General features: G+C 33.7%; 1 protein-coding gene and 1 long non-coding RNA gene across 2 annotated transcripts; both read left to right on the top strand.

Annotated features, from left to right (window-relative positions):
* Positions 1 to 16,169: 16,169 nt before the first annotated feature.
* On the top strand, positions 16,170 to 18,884 carry LOC131801760 (fibrinogen C domain-containing protein 1-like). The gene is made up of 3 exons (XM_059120706.1): positions 16,170 to 16,293; positions 18,209 to 18,687; positions 18,755 to 18,884. Exons 1-3 carry the CDS (start codon positions 16,210 to 16,212, stop codon positions 18,882 to 18,884), a joined length of 693 nt encoding a protein of 230 aa, XP_058976689.1. The 5' UTR covers positions 16,170 to 16,209.
* Positions 18,634 to 18,941, top strand: LOC131801730 (uncharacterized). Its single transcript, XR_009341908.1, has 2 exons — positions 18,634 to 18,687; positions 18,755 to 18,941. It is a non-coding gene; the product is annotated as an uncharacterized LOC131801730 (long non-coding RNA).
* Positions 18,942 to 19,849: the final 908 nt, after the last annotated feature.

Here is a 19,849-nt window from a genome sequence, read left to right as displayed (position 1 = left end):
AATATAAATAAAGACTTACCGATTTTTGAATCTTTCACTTTTATATATTTTTTATTTATTTATTTTTTTTTTTTTTTTGATTTACACGGCGCGAGTTCGGTTTGTTATAATCTATCTATTTATTTTTTATTTTTTTTTTAAAGGTATATATATTAAAAAATATATATTTTTTTTATTACTTTTTTTTACAAATATTAATTTTGGAATTTTCACAACTTTTTTTTTTTTTGTTATTATTATATTATATTTTTCACTAAGTTCCAAAATTTCACCAATTTTTTTTTTTTTTTCACTTTCACACAGGCACGCGTTCAAAATACTAGGGGTCACCAATGTTTAGGGGGAGAGGGAATGAAACGATGTTGTTGAGTGTTTGACGAGAACTGATTCTTTATTCAATAGAAAAACTAAATCTAGCCTTAACATCTAACATAAAAATACACATGAGCTTATTTACTAATGCACGCTGTCCCAAAATACATAATGCACTCCACGCACACAATACGTTGCGGGAGAAACGAAACATACCTACTGTGTGATCGACCCTTTCTTATCTTCTATTTGTGGCCGTGCCATTAATTACATTATTTATTACCGACGATAAATATAGCATATAGAAAGCACATGCATCTTTAAGTGTTTTCTTTATTTAACTAATTTACATTCTTCGGAAAAGACAAATAAGAATGAGATAAGAATCTAAAGAAGTATATTAAACATACAAAACTATTTATACAACAAGTACAGTTTCTACAAAACTAAACAATGCCCTTTTGGCATAAAATAAGAAAATCCCATTAAAAAGGTCACAAAACGGAAACCAAAGGACAGAGTTTAGGACAGCGGGTAGAATGGATCACTACTTTTGTGTGAAAAAATACCAACACTTCCGTTCTACCGAAGCGCTGAAAATAACTTACATGCGGAATCCATAATTCACAAAAGGCGAACTTTTGCCTTTTTTATGCTGATTTCGTTGACGAATTTAGCCAAATATCGTAGACAAGCTAATCATATAGATGAGTCCTAATTTGGAGATACAGAGAGATCAAATGAACCAAAAACAGGAAAAAAGGGAGTTAATTACGGGGGAGATGTCTAGCATTTTGGATGACCATTGGATTATATTTAGGTGTAAAATGGCGCACAACAACTAACAACACGACGGTGTACGTAAATATTGGGCAAATGCCTCTGATCAAAATGCTAAGGGTAATATTTGGGCAATGGTCTATGACATAATTTCAAAAGCGAAATCTTCCAAAATGGATTTGAACATAATGGGGCTTCTAACTTATTCTAGTGTTGTAGGGTATCACATGGTCGGCCCCACACGACTACAGCCTTCGCTTATTTGTTTTTTACTTGTTTCGTTGTAAAAATGCTATATCTTGTTTACGGATAGAGGTATTTTCATATCATACTTGTTGGGGAGTTAATATTTTCATGTTAATATTTTGCAATGTAATGAGGCCTTTTGATTTTGTTTATTCGACTAAAATTGTAGTAAATCGGGATGAATGTATGATAGCCTTATCTCACCCCCTTTACTCCAATATTGACCAACATACTAAATTTCAGGATTCTTGCTTCACATGGGGTCAATTCAATTAGTCATACACCCCCCGATATATTTTCAAAATATATGTTTCGAAATTATTGCAGGGTTTCCTTGAATGTCTGCGATTCATCAGATAGCATCCAAAATTTAGATTTTTGTGGATTTTCCTCATTTTGAAAAAGATTTTTCAATTTTTCCCTCCAAAAGTATATTCCATGTATATATTGTATATCAAAAACTAAGTTTAAATTTTTCCTATTTTCCAACTTTTCTAGAGAGTTTTCTCAAAGTTTCTGACATTATCACTTCAATTACAAACATTATCACTGCAATTACAAACAATCTAAAGAAAATTTGAGTCAAATCAGTCCAGCTGTTCTCAACTGAAGTCATTATCAACAAACGAAATATGATTTTAATATAGATATAAATTTTAAAAAGTAGTCGTGGCCAGCCTTTCTGCTCCAAATATATACTTAGAGATAGACGGAGAGTCAACAGTATCTCGTATACTAATTTTCAATATCATAGGCTGAGGGTTTATATTTATGCGTTAACCGACAGATATTGTCTTATATTATTTTCTAGCAAAATAACTAATATGTAACATTGGAAAAAATATTACCACCACCACCCCACTTTTTTCTCCTTGATGGAAGACAACCTTGTCAGATCTCATTAACTTTACGTTCACGCTAATTGGCTTTATATACATCAAATGGCACATCACCTTCCAACGACGATGACGAAAGCGACGGCCATAAATAAATGCATGCTGCAGCTAAGCCATCCCCATACTCATAACGGCTATCATTCAACCATCCATAGGGTCTTTGTTTGCCTTTTGTTTTCAACTTGGACAAATGTCAGGAAACCAAAAACTCGAAAAGAAAAATGTATGAAAACAAGAAGTCAACATAACGGAGCTATGGCAAAAAAATGAAACCTGAAATCAAGGCAACGCGAATAAAGAAAAGCTGCAACGCGTGCCAATGTTTATTTTGGCTCAAGTGAAAAAAACTTAATTTCTGTAAACATTCCGAATCATAACATGGCTGGCCATGTCTAGCCGTATCAGCCGTCGTGAATACAAGAATACGGGTGCAGCAGGCTAACTCCCTGCCCTGGCAAGACAAACATTATGAATTCATGTTCCAAACTAGGTGATGGTGGTGTGAAAGGGTGTCTGACTGGCATAAGGTTGCTGACAGTTACTCCTCACTCAATGACTGACTGGTTGACTGACTGCAGTTCATGTCAGCCGTTATTTGATATGTGTCTGTTTGTTTGTTTGTGCTTGCACTTTTCTCTTATTTGTATCAATTAATATTTTCTAGGAGATTATGCTAATCTAAATAAATTTTATTTTTATAGCTCTTGCAATACGCTTCAAATGGCCGAAGGATTAAAATGGAATGCTCCAGATTTTTGCTTGTGTGTTGACAAAAAAAAAATGGTTTGTGTTTGATTGACAAGTTTGATGGATTAAATACAACAAAAGGATTAAACAAAAACAAGGCACCCCTTACCCTCAGGGGTTGTTGAAAGCCATCAAGATATTTTCTTATTTTAAATCAGTAAATAGTAAAAAAGGGGTAGGGACTGATGTACCTTTTGATGGCACAGACCAATATGTGTGTTATAGTATAATAGTAATACTCGGGAGCTGTAGGGCTAAAGAATGAGAAAAAATAGAAATGAATGAAGATTCCAGCAAATTACTATAGATATTCGTGTTTTACAAACAGGCAAATAATAAGCAGAGATGTCTGGTTGTTAGAATATATGGTATTTGTCGGTCAGTAGTATTTTGAAATAATCTAAGTAAAGTTTCCCTATGCAATTGACCCACGAAGTTATATTTTTTAATGGTTATTGAATCGGTCAGAACTTTTGTTAAATACTAACAATTTAGCCCAGTACTACTCGATTTACAGACATCTATACACGATCGCTTGATTCTGAAGAAGTCGTGTATGGGTTCGAAAATTTTACAAAAGACAACGCTTATATTGACTGATCCAGGATCCGATACTGTGAACTAGATCAGGTGCGAAAGGGACAATTTTTTTTTTAATTTCCAAAAGTTACCTTTTCTTCCAACGAGTGAACAATGGTCCACTGGCTAGTAATTGCACTTCTTTCCCTCTCAGCTGCCCTTGCTCAAAGGTGAATTTATTGCCCGACTGAAATGAAATTTTCCAAATAATATTCGTTTCAAATTTAGATATATATCCTCAACCGATGTAGGGTTAATTGTGCACCAAATGGCTAATATCAGTCCAAATAAACTGAATCTTGGCAATATCGACTGAATTCGTCCTAGAAAAAGGTTCTTTAAATTTGTTGAAATTCGGTTCAGACATAGCTATAGCTGCCATATATATATTTCACCCGAATTGGGGTTTGAAGTCCCTCACATGCGTAATATGCACTCCGTAACAATGATTTTAGGTACCAGATATCAGATACAGCCCAGAAATACTCATGTCAATATTATCGAGATCGAATCAGATTTGAATATAGCTCCTATATATGTTTCATCCGATTTTTGGTACCAGATATCGGATACAGCTCAGAAATAAGTGCCTACAATTTCGTCAAGATCGGTTCAGATTTGGATGTAGCTTCCAGGTATATCTTTATCCGATTTCAGGTTTATTGTACACCAAATGGCTAATATCAGCCCAAATGGACAAATGGAGCCAAGAAGCCAGTACTTTAAATTTTGGTGGAAATAGGTTCAGATGTAAATATCTGCAGCCAAAAATTATGTGACATCTCGAAATGTTGGTTTCCCACATAGGAAAGTATATATGGATCTTCCTAACTCGCCGAGCTGAGTCGTTCTAGCTATGTATGTCCGTCCGTCCGTCTGTGCATGTTTATTTGTAATCACGCTTGCAATTATGGCCCGATCCTCACGATTTTCAATGGAGGTGGGAAATAGAAGCCTTTTTGGAGATGATCGCATAATATTTATAGGTTGAAATGGACCAACAACTTAAAATGTTCCTGATTTTGCAGCCCTTATAAAGATCACAAATAGAAACCAAAGAACATAAAATTAAAGTTTAGGACAGCGAGTAGTACGGACCACTACAACGTTTTCATTCTACCAAAGCGCTAAAAATAACTTTCAGGCGAAATCCAAAATACACAAAAGACGAACTTCTTGCTTTTTTATGCTGATTTCGTTGATGAATATAGTAAAATATCATAGACAAATAAATCATATAGATGAGTCTAATTTTGGAGATATAGAGGGGCCTCTTGCATTTGGATATAATTGGGGTTCAAATGAACCAAATACAGCAACATTTTCCTGATCACACAATTGAAACCAATCGACACGAAATTTTGCATGAAAAGAGAGATAAGAAGAGGGAAGAAGGGTAGCATTTTGGATGGATTACCTTTAGCTGTAAAATGGCCCGCAACAACTAATAGCACGACGGAGTGCGTAAACATTGGACAAATGTCCCTGATCAAAAGGCTAGAGTAATATCTTCTAAAATGGAAATGAAAATCTTCCAAAATGGATTTGGACATAAGGGGACTTCTAACATGTTGTAGCGTATCACATTGTCGGCCCCGTACGGATATAGCCTCTGCTTACTTGCTTAATAAAATTCTTATCGAAGTGGTACTAGTGGTACAAAAGTCTCCGGCAAATTTGTTGAAAATTTATTAAGAGTTGTATATAGTTCCCATGATACGCATCCAAATAAGGTTTATAGTTGGTATGATCATATGGTATGGTATGATTTCACATAAATTCAGAATATAAACTTTTTTGTTACGGGAGCTCTATTAAACACGCACAGTGGTGTAGGGTATCATATAAACGGGTCCGCCCGACTTTTGACTGCTCCTTACATGTTTTTATTTATTAATTTATTTTTTAGTAATTTCAATTATAAATGCAAAATACAAAATACTATAAGAGTGAAACTGGGTGAAGGTAAAGTACTTTAAAATTGAATTTTCATTGAGGTTAATTTGTAAGGTTAAGGTTTGGAGTTGGCTTGGGATATACGTAGCAAAACCTATACCAGATACTGCATGGTACTAAATTTTGTATTTGGGGAAGGTTGAAAGTATTTCACTTTCGAGTTTACAATGGACCCACATCCAACTTGTCTGTCCAAAACAATACCAACTTTTTCATATTTAAATCCTACAAACCAACATTGACGTCAATGTCAATTATTAGCTATATCCCTTCAACCAATACCAAATTTAGTAATAGTTAGTATAGAATATCAAAAATAATCTAAATTTCTCTATCCTAGACACCAAAAGTGATTGAAAATTAGTACCATTTAGTAAATTTCGAACAGTTTCATTGCGCATTTCCAAAACTACTTCCAACCGAATTCCAGCTCTATATATTCGCGCAATCCCAACATTTAGAACATTTTGTATGATTTGAGTATTCATTTGTAAAACCATTCCATATCTCAATCCTAGACACAAACAGTAGTGGCAGTACAAAATTGTACGGTTTCTACTCTATCCCTTCTCCCAACCTCAGATTATCTAAATATAAAATTTCAGAATTTTATTTTTAACCCCTTCTCCAAAATTAGTAGCATTTAGTACTAGTCGAACAATTATAATACACCTTTCCAAAATCCCCTCCATATCTAATCCACAGACACCAACAGTGAGATCTATATCGAATTTAAGGATTTCAAGTCTATTATTTCATCCAATACCAAATTTAGTACAATTTAGCACAATTAAAGTACATATTCCCAAGTGCACCTCCCTTACTCAAAACAATATACCAATAGTGATCTCCATATCAGATTTCGCATTTCCAAGTCTATCTTATCTCTTTATTACCATACTTTTTGTACAGTTATACTACGCATGATCGAAACCACCTTCTTCTCTCAAAGAAAGACACCAAGAGTGGCATCCGTATCTACTTTCAGGATTTCAGCTCTACCCCTTTACCTAATACCAATTTAGTAAAACTTTGAACTTCTCGTGCAATCATATTAAACATTTTCACATATTCATATCTCAATCCCAGACACCAACAGTGACATCTATATCAAATTGTAGGATTTAAGCTTCACCCATTCACACAATACCAAATTTAGTACTATTTCGTACTTTTCGCAAATTTATAGCACACATTTCCAAAAATGCGAGCATATTTCAATTCCAGATACCAACAGAAACCCCAATACCAAATTTAGTACTGTTTAGTACTTTTCGTAAAAATATAGGACACATTACAAAACCACTGCCAAATCTCAAAAAAGTCATAATTGAGAATATTATCTCTATCAAATATCTACTATTCAGTACGTTTCGTACTATTATAGTAAAGATTTCCGAAACCACTTCCATATGTCCCTAACACCAAATTTTAGATTTCAAGCACTATCTGTTCACCTCATACAAAATTGTACCAAATATTGTACTAATTAGTACTTTTTGTGCACTTGTAGTACACATTTCCAAGACCACCCTCTTATATGAAACTTATTATCCAACGTAATTTCAAGTTTTTACCTCTATCCGTTCATATAAAACCAAAGGAATATTTTTTTTAAGTTTAATACCATTTTAGAACTTTTTGAACTTCCAAAAACCGTTTTGCACAAATATCTTGCACTCCATTAGATTTTAAGTTTTTATTACATTTTAGTACTTATCGTATGAATTTCCAAAAATCTAGCCTTATCACACGCCTACACACCAAAACTGACCTTTATGCAAAATTTCAAAATTTCAGCTTCAGGCGTTCGTTTTGTCATTAATTCTTTTTATACCCTCCACCATAGTATGGAGGGTATATTAAGTTTGTCATTCCGTTTGTAACACCTTGAAATATACATTTTAGACCCCACAAAGTATGTATATTCTTGATCAGCATAAAATTCTGTATCTGTGGAAATCACTATAGCTTCCGAACGAATTGAAGTAGATTGATAACATTTTACTAAAGTGTATATTATGTCTGCAGGACTTTTGGTATGGAAAATGGGTCATGTGGGTATAGCCCTCATATAACGGTACCTCCGGATCTTCGGTTCTTTGTTGATTTTGGCGACATTATTCACCGGAATTCTTTCAAATTTGGTACTTGAAGTTTGAAATGAACACTACAGCCTAAGACAGAAAATTGTCTGTGTAGGTCCACGTCGTATTATAGCCCCCATATAACGGTTCCCCCCGATATTCGGTATTTTGATGAATTTAGCGACATTATTCACCGCAATTGTTTTAAGTTTGGTATTTGAAGTTCGTAATGGAAGCTACAGCCTGTGACAGAAAGTTGTCTGTGCAGGTCCACGTCTTCGTATGGCCCCGTAATGGTACCTCCCGATATTCGGTATTATGTTGATTTTATCTACATAATTAACAGATTTTTTTTTTTTAAGTTTCGCATTTGAATATTGTAATGGCCTATGACAAAAGTTACCTATGCAGGTCCATGTCGTCGTATAGACCCTAATGTAACAGCTACATTCGGCATTTTTACGATTTTAACAGATTTTTTAACGAATTTGATTGTTTTTGAGAATTGCCAAAATCCTTCCAAATGGTGGAGGGTATTCAAATTTCGGCCCAGCCGAACTTACAGCTTTTTGACTTGTTATATTTTTAGATATTGTGCTTTGTGGGAAAGCATTGGAAAAGTTTACAACAATTATTAGATTGACTTCAGTTGTAATCCGTCGTTTTTCAGCAAAGCAAAGGTCTCTGCTACTCAAACATATCATGTATGAATTATCACGGACTTACGATGACATATAGAATTTTCTTCAAACTTTTAAAATTTAATTTTAAATTATATTTTGATTGACTAATCACAACAAAGCTCGAGATAAAAAATCTGCTTAATTATAACAAAATTCCATTTAACGAATATATTAACTGCATATCACAACATTATTTCAAATAAAAATCAAATATTGCAATATTTTCTTTAAAACAAACATGTCTTCTTTCAAAAAAAAGAATGTCACCAAAACATTTTTAATAATAATGAGCAAAATTGAGAAGACGAAAAAAGAAAAACTCACCTAAATGAGTGAGTGATGGTTTGTTTATCCATTTCATGAAATAATCACCTGGCTGACGCGTGCACATACAAACATAGCGATTTTAATTTGTCTGCAACGAGCCAAGGAAAAAAATGTAAGCTGCAACATATTGCCAGCCAGACAACATTTGTGGTAGACGGCAAATTAAGTTGTGTGGTTTTCAGTTTACCCACGTAACCGCCAGAGCGAGCGTATTAACCTGTGAAACGCTCCTTTCAAATCCACAGGTTTGTTGTATTTTCTCGCTCTGTGCATCATATCTATCTTTTCGAAGGGAGGGGGTTTATGCAAAACTGAGAAAACCCACTCATAAATCGTTTGATTTCCAGTGTTATCGCTGCGGTGCATAGTCTCTGCCATATCCTTAAAGCCGACACTTGTAATGCGCCGCTGTCTGTCTGAGTGGAGCCATGGAACATGTAACAAAGCCGAATTTACTATTTTTTGCAGCTCTCCAACTTCCTTCTCTCTGGTCGTCCGTCATAGTCATAGCTAGCGAAACAACAAGTCAACGAGCCATCATCAGTCCGCATCCCACACATTTGCCAAAGATCTTTATTTCATCAGGAGAGAAATCCTACTTTTGAAAATCGTAATTTGTCTTGTTTTGTTAGTCAAAGCTCTGTTTCGTGTTGAGAAATTGCCATCAGAGACAGACGCACCTTTTCGAAATGCAAAGATTTTAAATTGACATTAATTTTATGTGAAGCAACAATTATTTGCACAAAGATGGCATATATAAAATGTAAATTTTTCAAAAATTAAATTATATGTCAGAGGGATGTGTTTGTTGTAGCGTAACATGACAGTTTGTATAAATGCGATATACCACAGTGATCTATTCTTACGTTTAATATATATTACCTCAGAATTTTCTAGAGGTCCACTTCTTTCCCTTTCCTACAAATGCTGATAATAAAAAAAATGTAAGTCTCACAAAATGAGAAATAAATAAAAATGAAATAAAAATGTACCCTTCAACACTCTATATTGGTAATTCCTGGAAATAGCCATGTTAGATCTAAAAAGGTATGTAGGTATGGACTTAAAGAGAGTGAACTGTAGAAAACGCCAACATCAGCAGAAATGGTTCGAAAAACCCGCGTCGCAGTGGCCGAAAAATGGCTCGTGAGCAGAACATATCGCAATATTCCATTCGGTAAATATTGAAAAGTGGGTTCGGGATAAAGCCATTGAAATTCCACAAAATGAAAGAACTTAAACCGTAGCAGAAAGAAAATAGACTCAAAATAGCTAAAGAATTGCTTCGCTTGGCCGAAAGTGCTAAACTGCCGAATTTGGTTTTCTCCGATGAGAAAATATTCGTTGTCCAGCAGTTTGTAAATAAACAAAATGATCGTGTTTAAGCTCAACAGGGTCTTCTTTCCCCGCTAATTATTCCAAGCCTCAACTCAAGCGCCGTCCATGGTGATGGTGTGGGCCGCCATAACAGCCGATGGTCGCTCTCCGCTAGTATTAATCGACCGGGGCATTAGAATAAATGCCGAATATTATAGTGAATGCTTTTAATGCCTTAGGCACGCAAACATTTTGGCCGCAGACCTTAGACATTCCAACAGGGACATTTGCCCAGCACTTATGCACTCCGTCGGGCTGTTAGTTGTTGTAATCCATTTTACAGCTAAATATAATCCAATGGTCATCCAAAATGCTAGAATTCTCCACTGTCATTAACTCTGTTCTCAGGTGTGTCGATTGGCTTCAATTGTGTGATCGGAAATACATTTCTGTTTTTGGTTAATTTGAACCCTACATATTTTGCAATCATCTCCAAAACCATGAAGCCCCTCCGTTCCTCCAAATTTAGACTCATCTATATGATTTGCTTGTCTGCGATATTTGGCTATATTCGTCAACGAAATCAGCATACAAAAGCCAGAAGTTCGCCTTTTGTGTATTTCGGATATCGCCTGTAAGTAATGCTGGTATTTTTTCACACAAAATTAGTGGTCTATAATGGCTGCAAAATCAGGAACATTTTTAGTTGTTGGTCCATTTCAACCCCTAATATAGTGCGGACAATTTTTAAAACAATAGGCCTAGCCCTTCTGAGCCCAACCCTACCCTTGTGAAAATTTTCGTGAGGATCGGACGATATTTGCAATACTTATAAAATATCCCCAACCTGTGTTGTAAGGTGAAATTGATAAAAAATATGAAAAATTAAAAATATGTCACAAAATACTACAAAATCTATATTAACATCATAATTGATACCTTTATATGCGATTTTTTTTTTTTTTTTTTTTTTTTTTTTTTTTTTGGTTTTATCCCTTTATATCAAGAGGGCATTCTGAATTGACAAAATTTTTTAAAAATCGGTCCAGCTATTCTTGAGATATAAGCATTCTAACTAAAATCTCCTTCCTTTGTATATATACATTGTATATATTTCGCTATATATAAGCGATATTTTTACTATCGACATCTACGTAACGGTCAGAATTGACCTGTCCATCTATTTGAGATTTCGCCGGGATTAAAAATATTCGCGATTTAATGGAAAATTTGACTTTTATCTAACACAAATGTTGTGGCCTATTTCACCCACTAAATATTACCCGATGACCATCAAAATAAGAAGGCTTCTGCCCAGCCCTAAGCTCTAGCCGCACGCTAACTTTCGCTTTGATTGGTCCATAATTGCGACCTGTAGAGCAACTGCAAAATCAGATTTTTTTTCAGTTTTTGGTCCATTTCAACTCCTAAATATTATGCGATCATCTCCAGAAGAAATAGGGTTCTATTCTGACCCTAACCCCACCTCCATTCTAAATTTCGTGAAGATGGGGCCATAATTGCGACCTGTAGAGTGATTACAAATTAACATGGACAGATGGACAGACGGACGGACGGACATACATAGCTAGATCGACCCAGCTCGGCGAGATAGGAAGATAAGAATATATACTTCCCTATGTGGGAAACCAATATTTAGTGGTGTTACATAATTTTTGGCCCAATCAAACTTATAATACCCCCAACACATAGTGTTGTAGGGTATAAAAATGTAAAAATTATGGCATTTGACTTTGTTGCAGTTTTTTTATTTCACCCTGTAATATAAATTTGAGTAAAACTTTATCAACCTACTTCATTCTGAAATGTTACAAGCAGAATGGCAAACTTCGTATACCCTCCATACTATGGTGGAGGGTATAAAGAGGCCTTGCACGAACTGTTGGAACGAATCTAAGAGAATTTGTAACAGGTTCTGTCTTTTGGGGCAGAAGACTGCTGGAATAGGCTATTATTTTTTGTATCTGTAAAATAAATGAAATGTGAAATGAAATGAATTCAGCTCAGATTTGGATATAGCTCGCATATATATTGTCGACCGGCTTCGTTTATTGGATGCCCCAAACACGATATATATGTTCGATTCCAATGAAATTTAAAATGTGTGACGGGATTCGATCAGAAAATAAAGTTGTCAAATTATATTGAAATCGGTTCAGATTTGGATATTGAAACACGATATGTATATTCGATTTTAATGAAATTAGGAATGAGTGATGGGATTTGATTGGAAAATAAATTTGATAAATTATAATGAGATAGGTACAGATCTTGGATATAGATACCATATATATTTTCGACCAATTTCACATATTTGATGCACTAAACACGATGTGTATGTTAGATTCCAATGAAATTCAGAATGTGTGCCGGAATTTGGTTACAATAATAAATTTGACAAATTAATAAGAAATCGATTGCGATTTATATATAGCTTCGATATATATTCTCGTTTTCTATATCTCATGGGGGAGGGTTTTTAAAGTTCCTCCCAGCTAAACTTAACGAGTTTCTACTAGTTTAAAACCTAATTTTGGGAACAAACGCAATATTTTTGTTATGTGTTATTGAGAGGTATAGCTTGTTTCTCTTCATCTTCTATATCTATATCTATAAAAGAGGAAAATGTTTGTATGTTTGTTTGTTTGTTTGTAATTTATGGACTCAAAAACCGCTGAATAGATTTTCCTGAAAATTTCCATATATACTGCAACATCGCCTGAAAGTAATATAGGCTATATACATTTTTGAATTTCCACTTGGAACTGGAGATATAGCATCAGAATCGGAGGTACCTCCCAAAACTTTAGATTTTATATGCACATATCTATTGATTGGTTGAAGATACAGTCTCCAAATTTGGAATACGTAACGGAATTTGGAACAAAAATAAGTTTGCCAAACTATATTGTAATCGGTTCAGATTTGGATATAGCTCCCATATATATTTTCGACCGATTTCGTTCATTTGATGCCTCAAACACAATATGAATGTTCGATTCCAATGAAATTTGGAATGTGTGACGGGATTTAATCCGAAAATAAATTTGTCAAATTATATTGAAATCGGTTCAGATTTGGATATAGCTCCCATATATATTTTCGGCCGATTTCAAGCATTTGATGCACCAAACACGCTATGTATCCCCAATTTCCATGAAATTTGAAACGTGTGATAGACTTTATTTAAAAAATGGATTTTCCAAATTATATTGAAATCGGTTCAGATTTGGATATAGCTCCCATATACATTTTCGGCCGATTTCATGTATTTGGTGGACCAAACACTATATGTATTTCCAATTGTAATGAAATTTAAAATAAGTAACGGAATTGGGAACCAAAATGAATTTGTCAAATTAAATTGAAATCGGTTCAGATTTGGATATAGCTCCCATATATATTTTCGACCGATTTCATGTATTTGATACACCAAACACGCTATGTATTTCTAATTTCAATGAAATTTGGAATGTGTAGCGGAAATTAAAACAAATATACATTTGTCAAATTATATTAAAATCGGTTCAGATTTGGATATAGCTCTCATATATATTTTCGACCGATTTCATGTATTTTAGGCACCATACACGATATGTATGTTCGATTCCAAAGAAATTTGGAATATGTAACGGGATTTTTATTAGAAAATAAATTAGTCAAATTATATTAAAATCGGTTCAGATTTGGATAGAGCTCCCATATATATTTTCCGCCGATTTCACATATTTGATGCACAAAACACGATACGTATTTCCGATTCCAATGAAATTCGGCATGAGTGGCTAAATTTGGTACAAAAATAAATGTGACAAATTATTTTGAAATACGCTCTGATTTGATTATAGCTCCCATATATATACTCAGCCGATTTCACATATTTGATGCACCCAAAGCGAGAGAGACGAAATCTGGCACCAGAAAAAATTGCCAAATTATATTGAAATCAGTTGAGGTTTGGGTATAGCTAAAATATATATTTCGGTCGATTTCTTACATGTTATCCACAAAACATGATGTATATGACCGATACCAATGAAATTCAGAATGTGTGGCGGAATTTGGTTAGAATAATAATTTTGACAAATTAACTGGAAATTAGTTAAGATTTGAATATAGCTCCCATATATATATTCTCGGCCGATTTCATATATTTGACGCACCAATTTCAATAAAATATGAAAGGTGTGGCGGAATTTGATGAAAAAGTATTTTTTTTTAAATTATATTTAAATCGAATCAGATTGGGATATGATTTTAATAAGAACCATTGACCCACAACGCTTTAGGCTAACACTAAAAAACAACACAACAATTAATTTGAAATACGCTTATTACGGCGAAGTATGTTACTATCTCGAATTCACTAATTGCAATAGAAATGTCACTCAACTTCAAAAGATTGCAGTTTACTGCACGCTGGATATTTGCTATGAAATAAATAACTGATTACTGCTTTTCTAATGGTTTTGTTTATTTACGCATTAAAGTAGTGCAATAATTTTTTTTTTTTTTAAATTTTTAAATTTGTTTTTTTTTAACCATAACATAAATTAAATTTTGAATGCAAATAAAATCAAAAGGGGTAGCGAAGCGCACCGGGTTAAGCTTGTGTACATATAAATGTGATGAGACGGAGTAATGGTCACATGCATAACGCAAAAGCCAAACAGATGAAGTACATAATATATTGTTTTCAGTGGTATTATCATTAAGCAGGGACGTAGCCAGGATTTCATTTCAGGGGGTGAGACAACCTTCAAGCCTGATACCAAATTTTATTATGAACATTTTGATTGAAAAATTCAAAGTAGTTTTGGCTTTGTTTTTAAACAATTAAATTAATTTTTTTACAGAGTCTGTTTTATTACAGACTTGATGTTTTCACCTCACATTAATATTTTAAAAATGTTTCATAAAATTTAATGATTTTGCCAATATAATTGTATATTATATTAGAACGGGTCCTCGTTATATTATCTCGATCAAGAAGTGTGCTGTTTAAAATTGAAGTTAATTTGTCTAAGTAATGTCCTTTTATTGCAAGCCCAATTGAAGAATCAAATTTGCATATCCTATTTCAAATTTTGTATATATCATTTGGTACAGCCAAAATGTGCCTCATCGAAATAACGATTTTAGACCCCAGGTCTCTTTGGACCAAATGTCTGTCTGTCTGCTGGCTGGTACGCACGATACTTATTGAAGGGTCTATCCGATTTGGACCAAACTTCTTAAATCGTAATATTATTATCAAATTTATTTCGAACTCAGATATGGTCCACTCCTTCTGGTTCCTTCCCCACAAAAGGCCAAAATTTTCAAAAAAATATACTTCAATGTACAGAGAGAAAAATGATAATCCGAGTTTGATCCAACTTTGCAAGTCCTAATATTTGCATCAGTCAGGTGAGAAAATGGACAATATCGAAAAGGTCAAACTTTTGAATAATTATAACTCTAATAAATTGTGATATAAGAGTCCGATTGTTTTCAAATTACACACATCATAATATTGTTTATTAACCCAAGGTCAGGTGTGAAGATGAAATATATCGGTCCACGCCTTTTGGTGATTCCCCACAAAGGGTCAACATTTTGAATATTAAATTAAATAATGCGAAAAATTAACATCCGATTCCATTCATACTTGGCACATCTCAATATTTCTATCAACACAACATCTGTTATAAAGCTAGTAGAAATCGGACCATTACTTCTGGTACCTCCTCCACAAAGCGTCAAAGTTTTGAATAACCAAAATGATTATAAAATCCGATGCAAGCATTCGGTTCACTTCACATTTCACACATCCCACATCCCTGTCACAAGATCTGTTGTGAGGATGATATATATCTGCGAATACTTTCTGGTACCTTAACCACAAAGGATCACAATTTTTAATACTTTTATCTTTCATAACTTAAATAAAGTTCTTTTTTACTTGTTTTTTTTTTAATCCTGATAAAAAAGTCGAACGTTTCCGTGATCTACGAAAATGCAAGCATATTTTCGAGATAATGGAAAATATATTCCGAATACCTGGAACCTTCGAAACAGAGTTTAAAATTTAGTTTAGAACAGGCGAAAAGCATGACCAGATTCTTAGCTACGTCGGTGTCATTAAGCACAGGTCCTTATCAAACAATGAAATTTATTTATTTTTTTAAAAACCCAACAATTTCTTAGATTTCAGTTCGTAAATCATAACAAGTGTTGACAGTTCTGAAAGCGTTGCAATTTTGAATCTATAAAAAAATGAATTATATTAAGTGGTCTTCATATTTTATTTTCATTATATTATTGTATTTTAATATTTTGGAACAATGCAATATGGAAGTGGTATGTAAAGGAATTTAGTGGTGTCAAAGTTAAATGAATATTGATATATTTAACTATTATTAATTAGATTAATGTATATGTGTTTCGATATAGTATTCGAGCAGTATATATTTTTTTCTGTTATCAGGAATGTGCAAAACAAAATTTCGAAGAAATCTATCTATTTCGAAAGAAATGCTTTTAAAGGCAAAAAACGTTATGCATTAGCTATTATCTTCTTGGCCACATTTGTTTAAACAGCTCACGTGATTGGTTCCACTGTCAAACATCTTCAATTTGGTTTAACGACCAATCGTCGTAAATATGAACAACACTTGAAAATCAGTGAATTTTTATTTCTCATAGCGTGATTCTTCCATTTTATGGCAAATCTCATTACACCCTACACCACATAGTGGTAAGGATATTATGTCTTTCTGTATTTGTTTGAACCATGGAGAAGGAGGAGGGGTAGACCAATAGATACTTTTGAGTATCTTCACATAATCACTTTCTGAGTCAATTTATGCATGCCAGTCAGTACGTCTGTCCATGTATTTTTGAAATTTTCCAAACAATATTTGTTTGGTCCAAGGACGAACCCTATTGAAATCGGTAAGAATCAGTTCAAATTTAGATATAGGTCCCGTATATAGCTTCAATATATTTCGGGTTAATTGTGCCCAAATGACCAATATCAGTCGAAATGTTCTGAATTTTGGCCGAATTTAGTATAGAAGCAAGTACTTCAAAGTTTGGTGAAAATCAATTCAAATATAGCTATGGCTCCCATATATATGTGTCATTCAATTTGGGATTTAAAGTCCCTCAGATTCGTATTATGCACTCCACAAGAATGATATTTGGTACCAGATACAGCCCAGAAATACCTTTATCAAAATCGGATCAGGTTAGAATATAGCTTCAATATATATCTTTATCTGATATCAGGTTTCATGTGCACCAAAGAAAAATATCAGTATCAGTACAAATGACCTGAATTTCGGTAATTTCGACTGAATTCATCCTAGAAATATGTACTTCAAATTTGGTGAAAATCGGTTTAGATATAGCTATAGCTCTCATACATATATATTTTATCCGATTTGGCGTTAAAGTCCCCCACATTTGTAATACGCACTCCAAAACAATAGTATTTGGTACCAGATATCAGATACTGCTCAAAATTACGTGTTTAACATTTTTTCAAGATCGGTCAGTTTTAAATATAGTTACCATATAAATCTTTATCCGATTTCATGTTTTTGTGCACCAAATGGCTAATATTATTGTACTGAATTTTGAAACTTCCGACGGAGTTCGTATATAGCTATGGCGTAATATGCACTCCATAACAATGATGTTTGATACCGTGCATAATATACTACTCCAATTCTGCCAAATTTTATCGACATCGTTTCAGATTTTTATATACCTTCGATATACATCTTTATTTTACGGATATTGCTCAACATATATGTAGTATCAGCCTAGATTTAATACATTTTTTCAAATTCAAACGAATTTTTCCAATTTGGTAAAACTCGGTCCGGTATGTCTATTGCTTCAATAAATATTATTTAATATAATCATATATCTCGCACTATACAGCAATGTTATTTGGTTCATATTTGGTATGATCTACTTCACATAAATTCGTTATATAAACTTCTTTGTTACGGAAGCTCTACTAAATACGCTTGGTGGTGGAGAGTATAATATAGTCGGCCCGTTCGACTTTAAACCTTTCCTTACTGGTTTTTAGTTCAATTGGTAATTGACATTAGTGAACTACAAGAAATGTCCTTCAATTCATCACAATAACTGGCTTAAAGTCCCAGATTTTAAGAATATCTAATTAGGTCAAATGTTCACATTATAATATTTCCTCAATAATTAATTTTAACAATTGTTTGTATTTTTTACCCTTTTTCAGATTTCACCAAAATTTTGCGAATCAGATGACATGGAAGGCTTGATTCGTTGGTACAGTGATGTTTATAAATTTGTAAAATCTAATGAAGATTTGAATAAACGCCTAACTGAACTAGAGGGTGAAATTAAAAGACTCAACAGAAAATTTGAACATCAAGAGGAACACATAAATGGTGAAATCGTCATACAACGGCGTATGGATGGCTCTGAAAACTTTTATCGCGTTTGGGAGGACTACAAACATGGCTTCGGTAATCAAAGCGGAGAGTTCTTTATTGGTCTACAACGTCTGCATAAACTCACCAATAGTCGACGCTATGAGCTGTGGGTGGTCATGGAGGATTTTGATGATGTTCGTCGTTATGCCAAATACGATAATTTTGTGGTAGCGAGTGAAAAGGAAAACTATAAATTACAAAGTTTGGCCAATTGCGCTCAGTTATATGTGGGTGCTTGGTGGTACAAAAGCTGTCATGCCTGGTAGGTGACTGAGAAATTTCGAAATGGAAATTTTTGGATGCATAAAAATCATTCTTCTCTTTTACAGTAATCTAAATGGCGAGTATTTAAGGGGCTCAACCACACTCTATGGTAGAGGAGTTATTTGGAATGCATTTCGGGCCCTTTATTATTCTTTGAAATTTGTTGAATTGTCCATACGTCCTAAATTATTTTAATGCTTATTAATTGAACGGCAATATTAATAAAATGCTACTATCTTGCATGCAATTAAATGACGTTTTTTAATGGAGGATACAGTATGTTGGCCTTTCAGTTTTTTACTTATTGAAATAATCACTTATATTAAGGTACTGGGGATTTTGCGTTGGATACCATAAATCATAACTCAAGGCTTCCATATATATATATTCAATCGATATATCAGTCCAAATGGACTGAATTTTGCTGTTCCGACTAAGTTCAATCTAGAAGCAAGTATTTTTAATTTGGTGAAAATCGGGTCAGATATAGCTATATCTCCCTCACATACGTAATATGCACTCCACAACAATGATATTGGTAACATATATAAGATACAGCTTAGAAATAAGTACCTGAAATTTTGTCAAGATCGGTTCAGATTTGGATATAGCTCCCATATATATCTTCAACCGATTTCGGGTTAATTGTGCATCCAACAGCCAAAATCAGTCCAACTGACCTGAATTTTCGCACATCTGGCCAAATTCAGTTTAAAAGCAAATTGGTAAAAATCGGTTCAGATATATCTATAACTCCCATATATATGTTTCATCCGATTTGGTGTTTAAGTCTCTCACATTCGTAATATGTATTCAACAACAATGATATTTTGTACCAAATATCTTATAGAGCTCTTAAATACCTTTGCCAAATTTTATCGAGAACGGCTAAGATTTGGATAAAGCTCCCATATATATCCTTAATCCGATTTCAGGTTTATTGTGCAAATAATGGCTAATATCAGCCCAAATGGAGTGGATCTCGTATCCATTTGGTGGAACTCAACTCCAATATATATTATTAATATAATCCTTCTCGAAGTGATATCATGCACTCTATAGCAATGTTATATGGTATAAAATATTAAAATGTCTTCGTCAAATTTCGTGAAAATCGATTTAAAATTGGATATGCCTCCCATATATTAGTTCCATCTGAA

Source organism: Musca domestica, unplaced genomic scaffold, assembly GCF_030504385.1.
Source record: "Musca domestica strain aabys unplaced genomic scaffold, Musca_domestica.polishedcontigs.V.1.1 17, whole genome shotgun sequence".
Lineage (NCBI taxonomy): Eukaryota > Metazoa > Arthropoda > Insecta > Diptera > Muscidae > Musca > Musca domestica.
This window is presented reverse-complemented; position numbering and strand designations above follow the sequence as displayed.

What these genes read in the sequence shown, in the direction of transcription:
- LOC131801760 (XM_059120706.1), top strand. Translation starts at nt 16,210, where the DNA reads ATGAATTATATTAAGTGGTCTTCATATTTTATTTTCATTATATTATTG. An exon ending in AACAATGCAATATGGAAGTG is followed by an intron (nt 16,294 to 18,208) that starts GTATGTAAAGGA and finishes ACCCTTTTTCAG; the next exon opens with ATTTCACCAAAATTTTGCGA. An exon ending in TACAAAAGCTGTCATGCCTG is followed by an intron (nt 18,688 to 18,754) that starts GTAGGTGACTGA and finishes TCTCTTTTACAG; the next exon opens with TAATCTAAATGGCGAGTATT.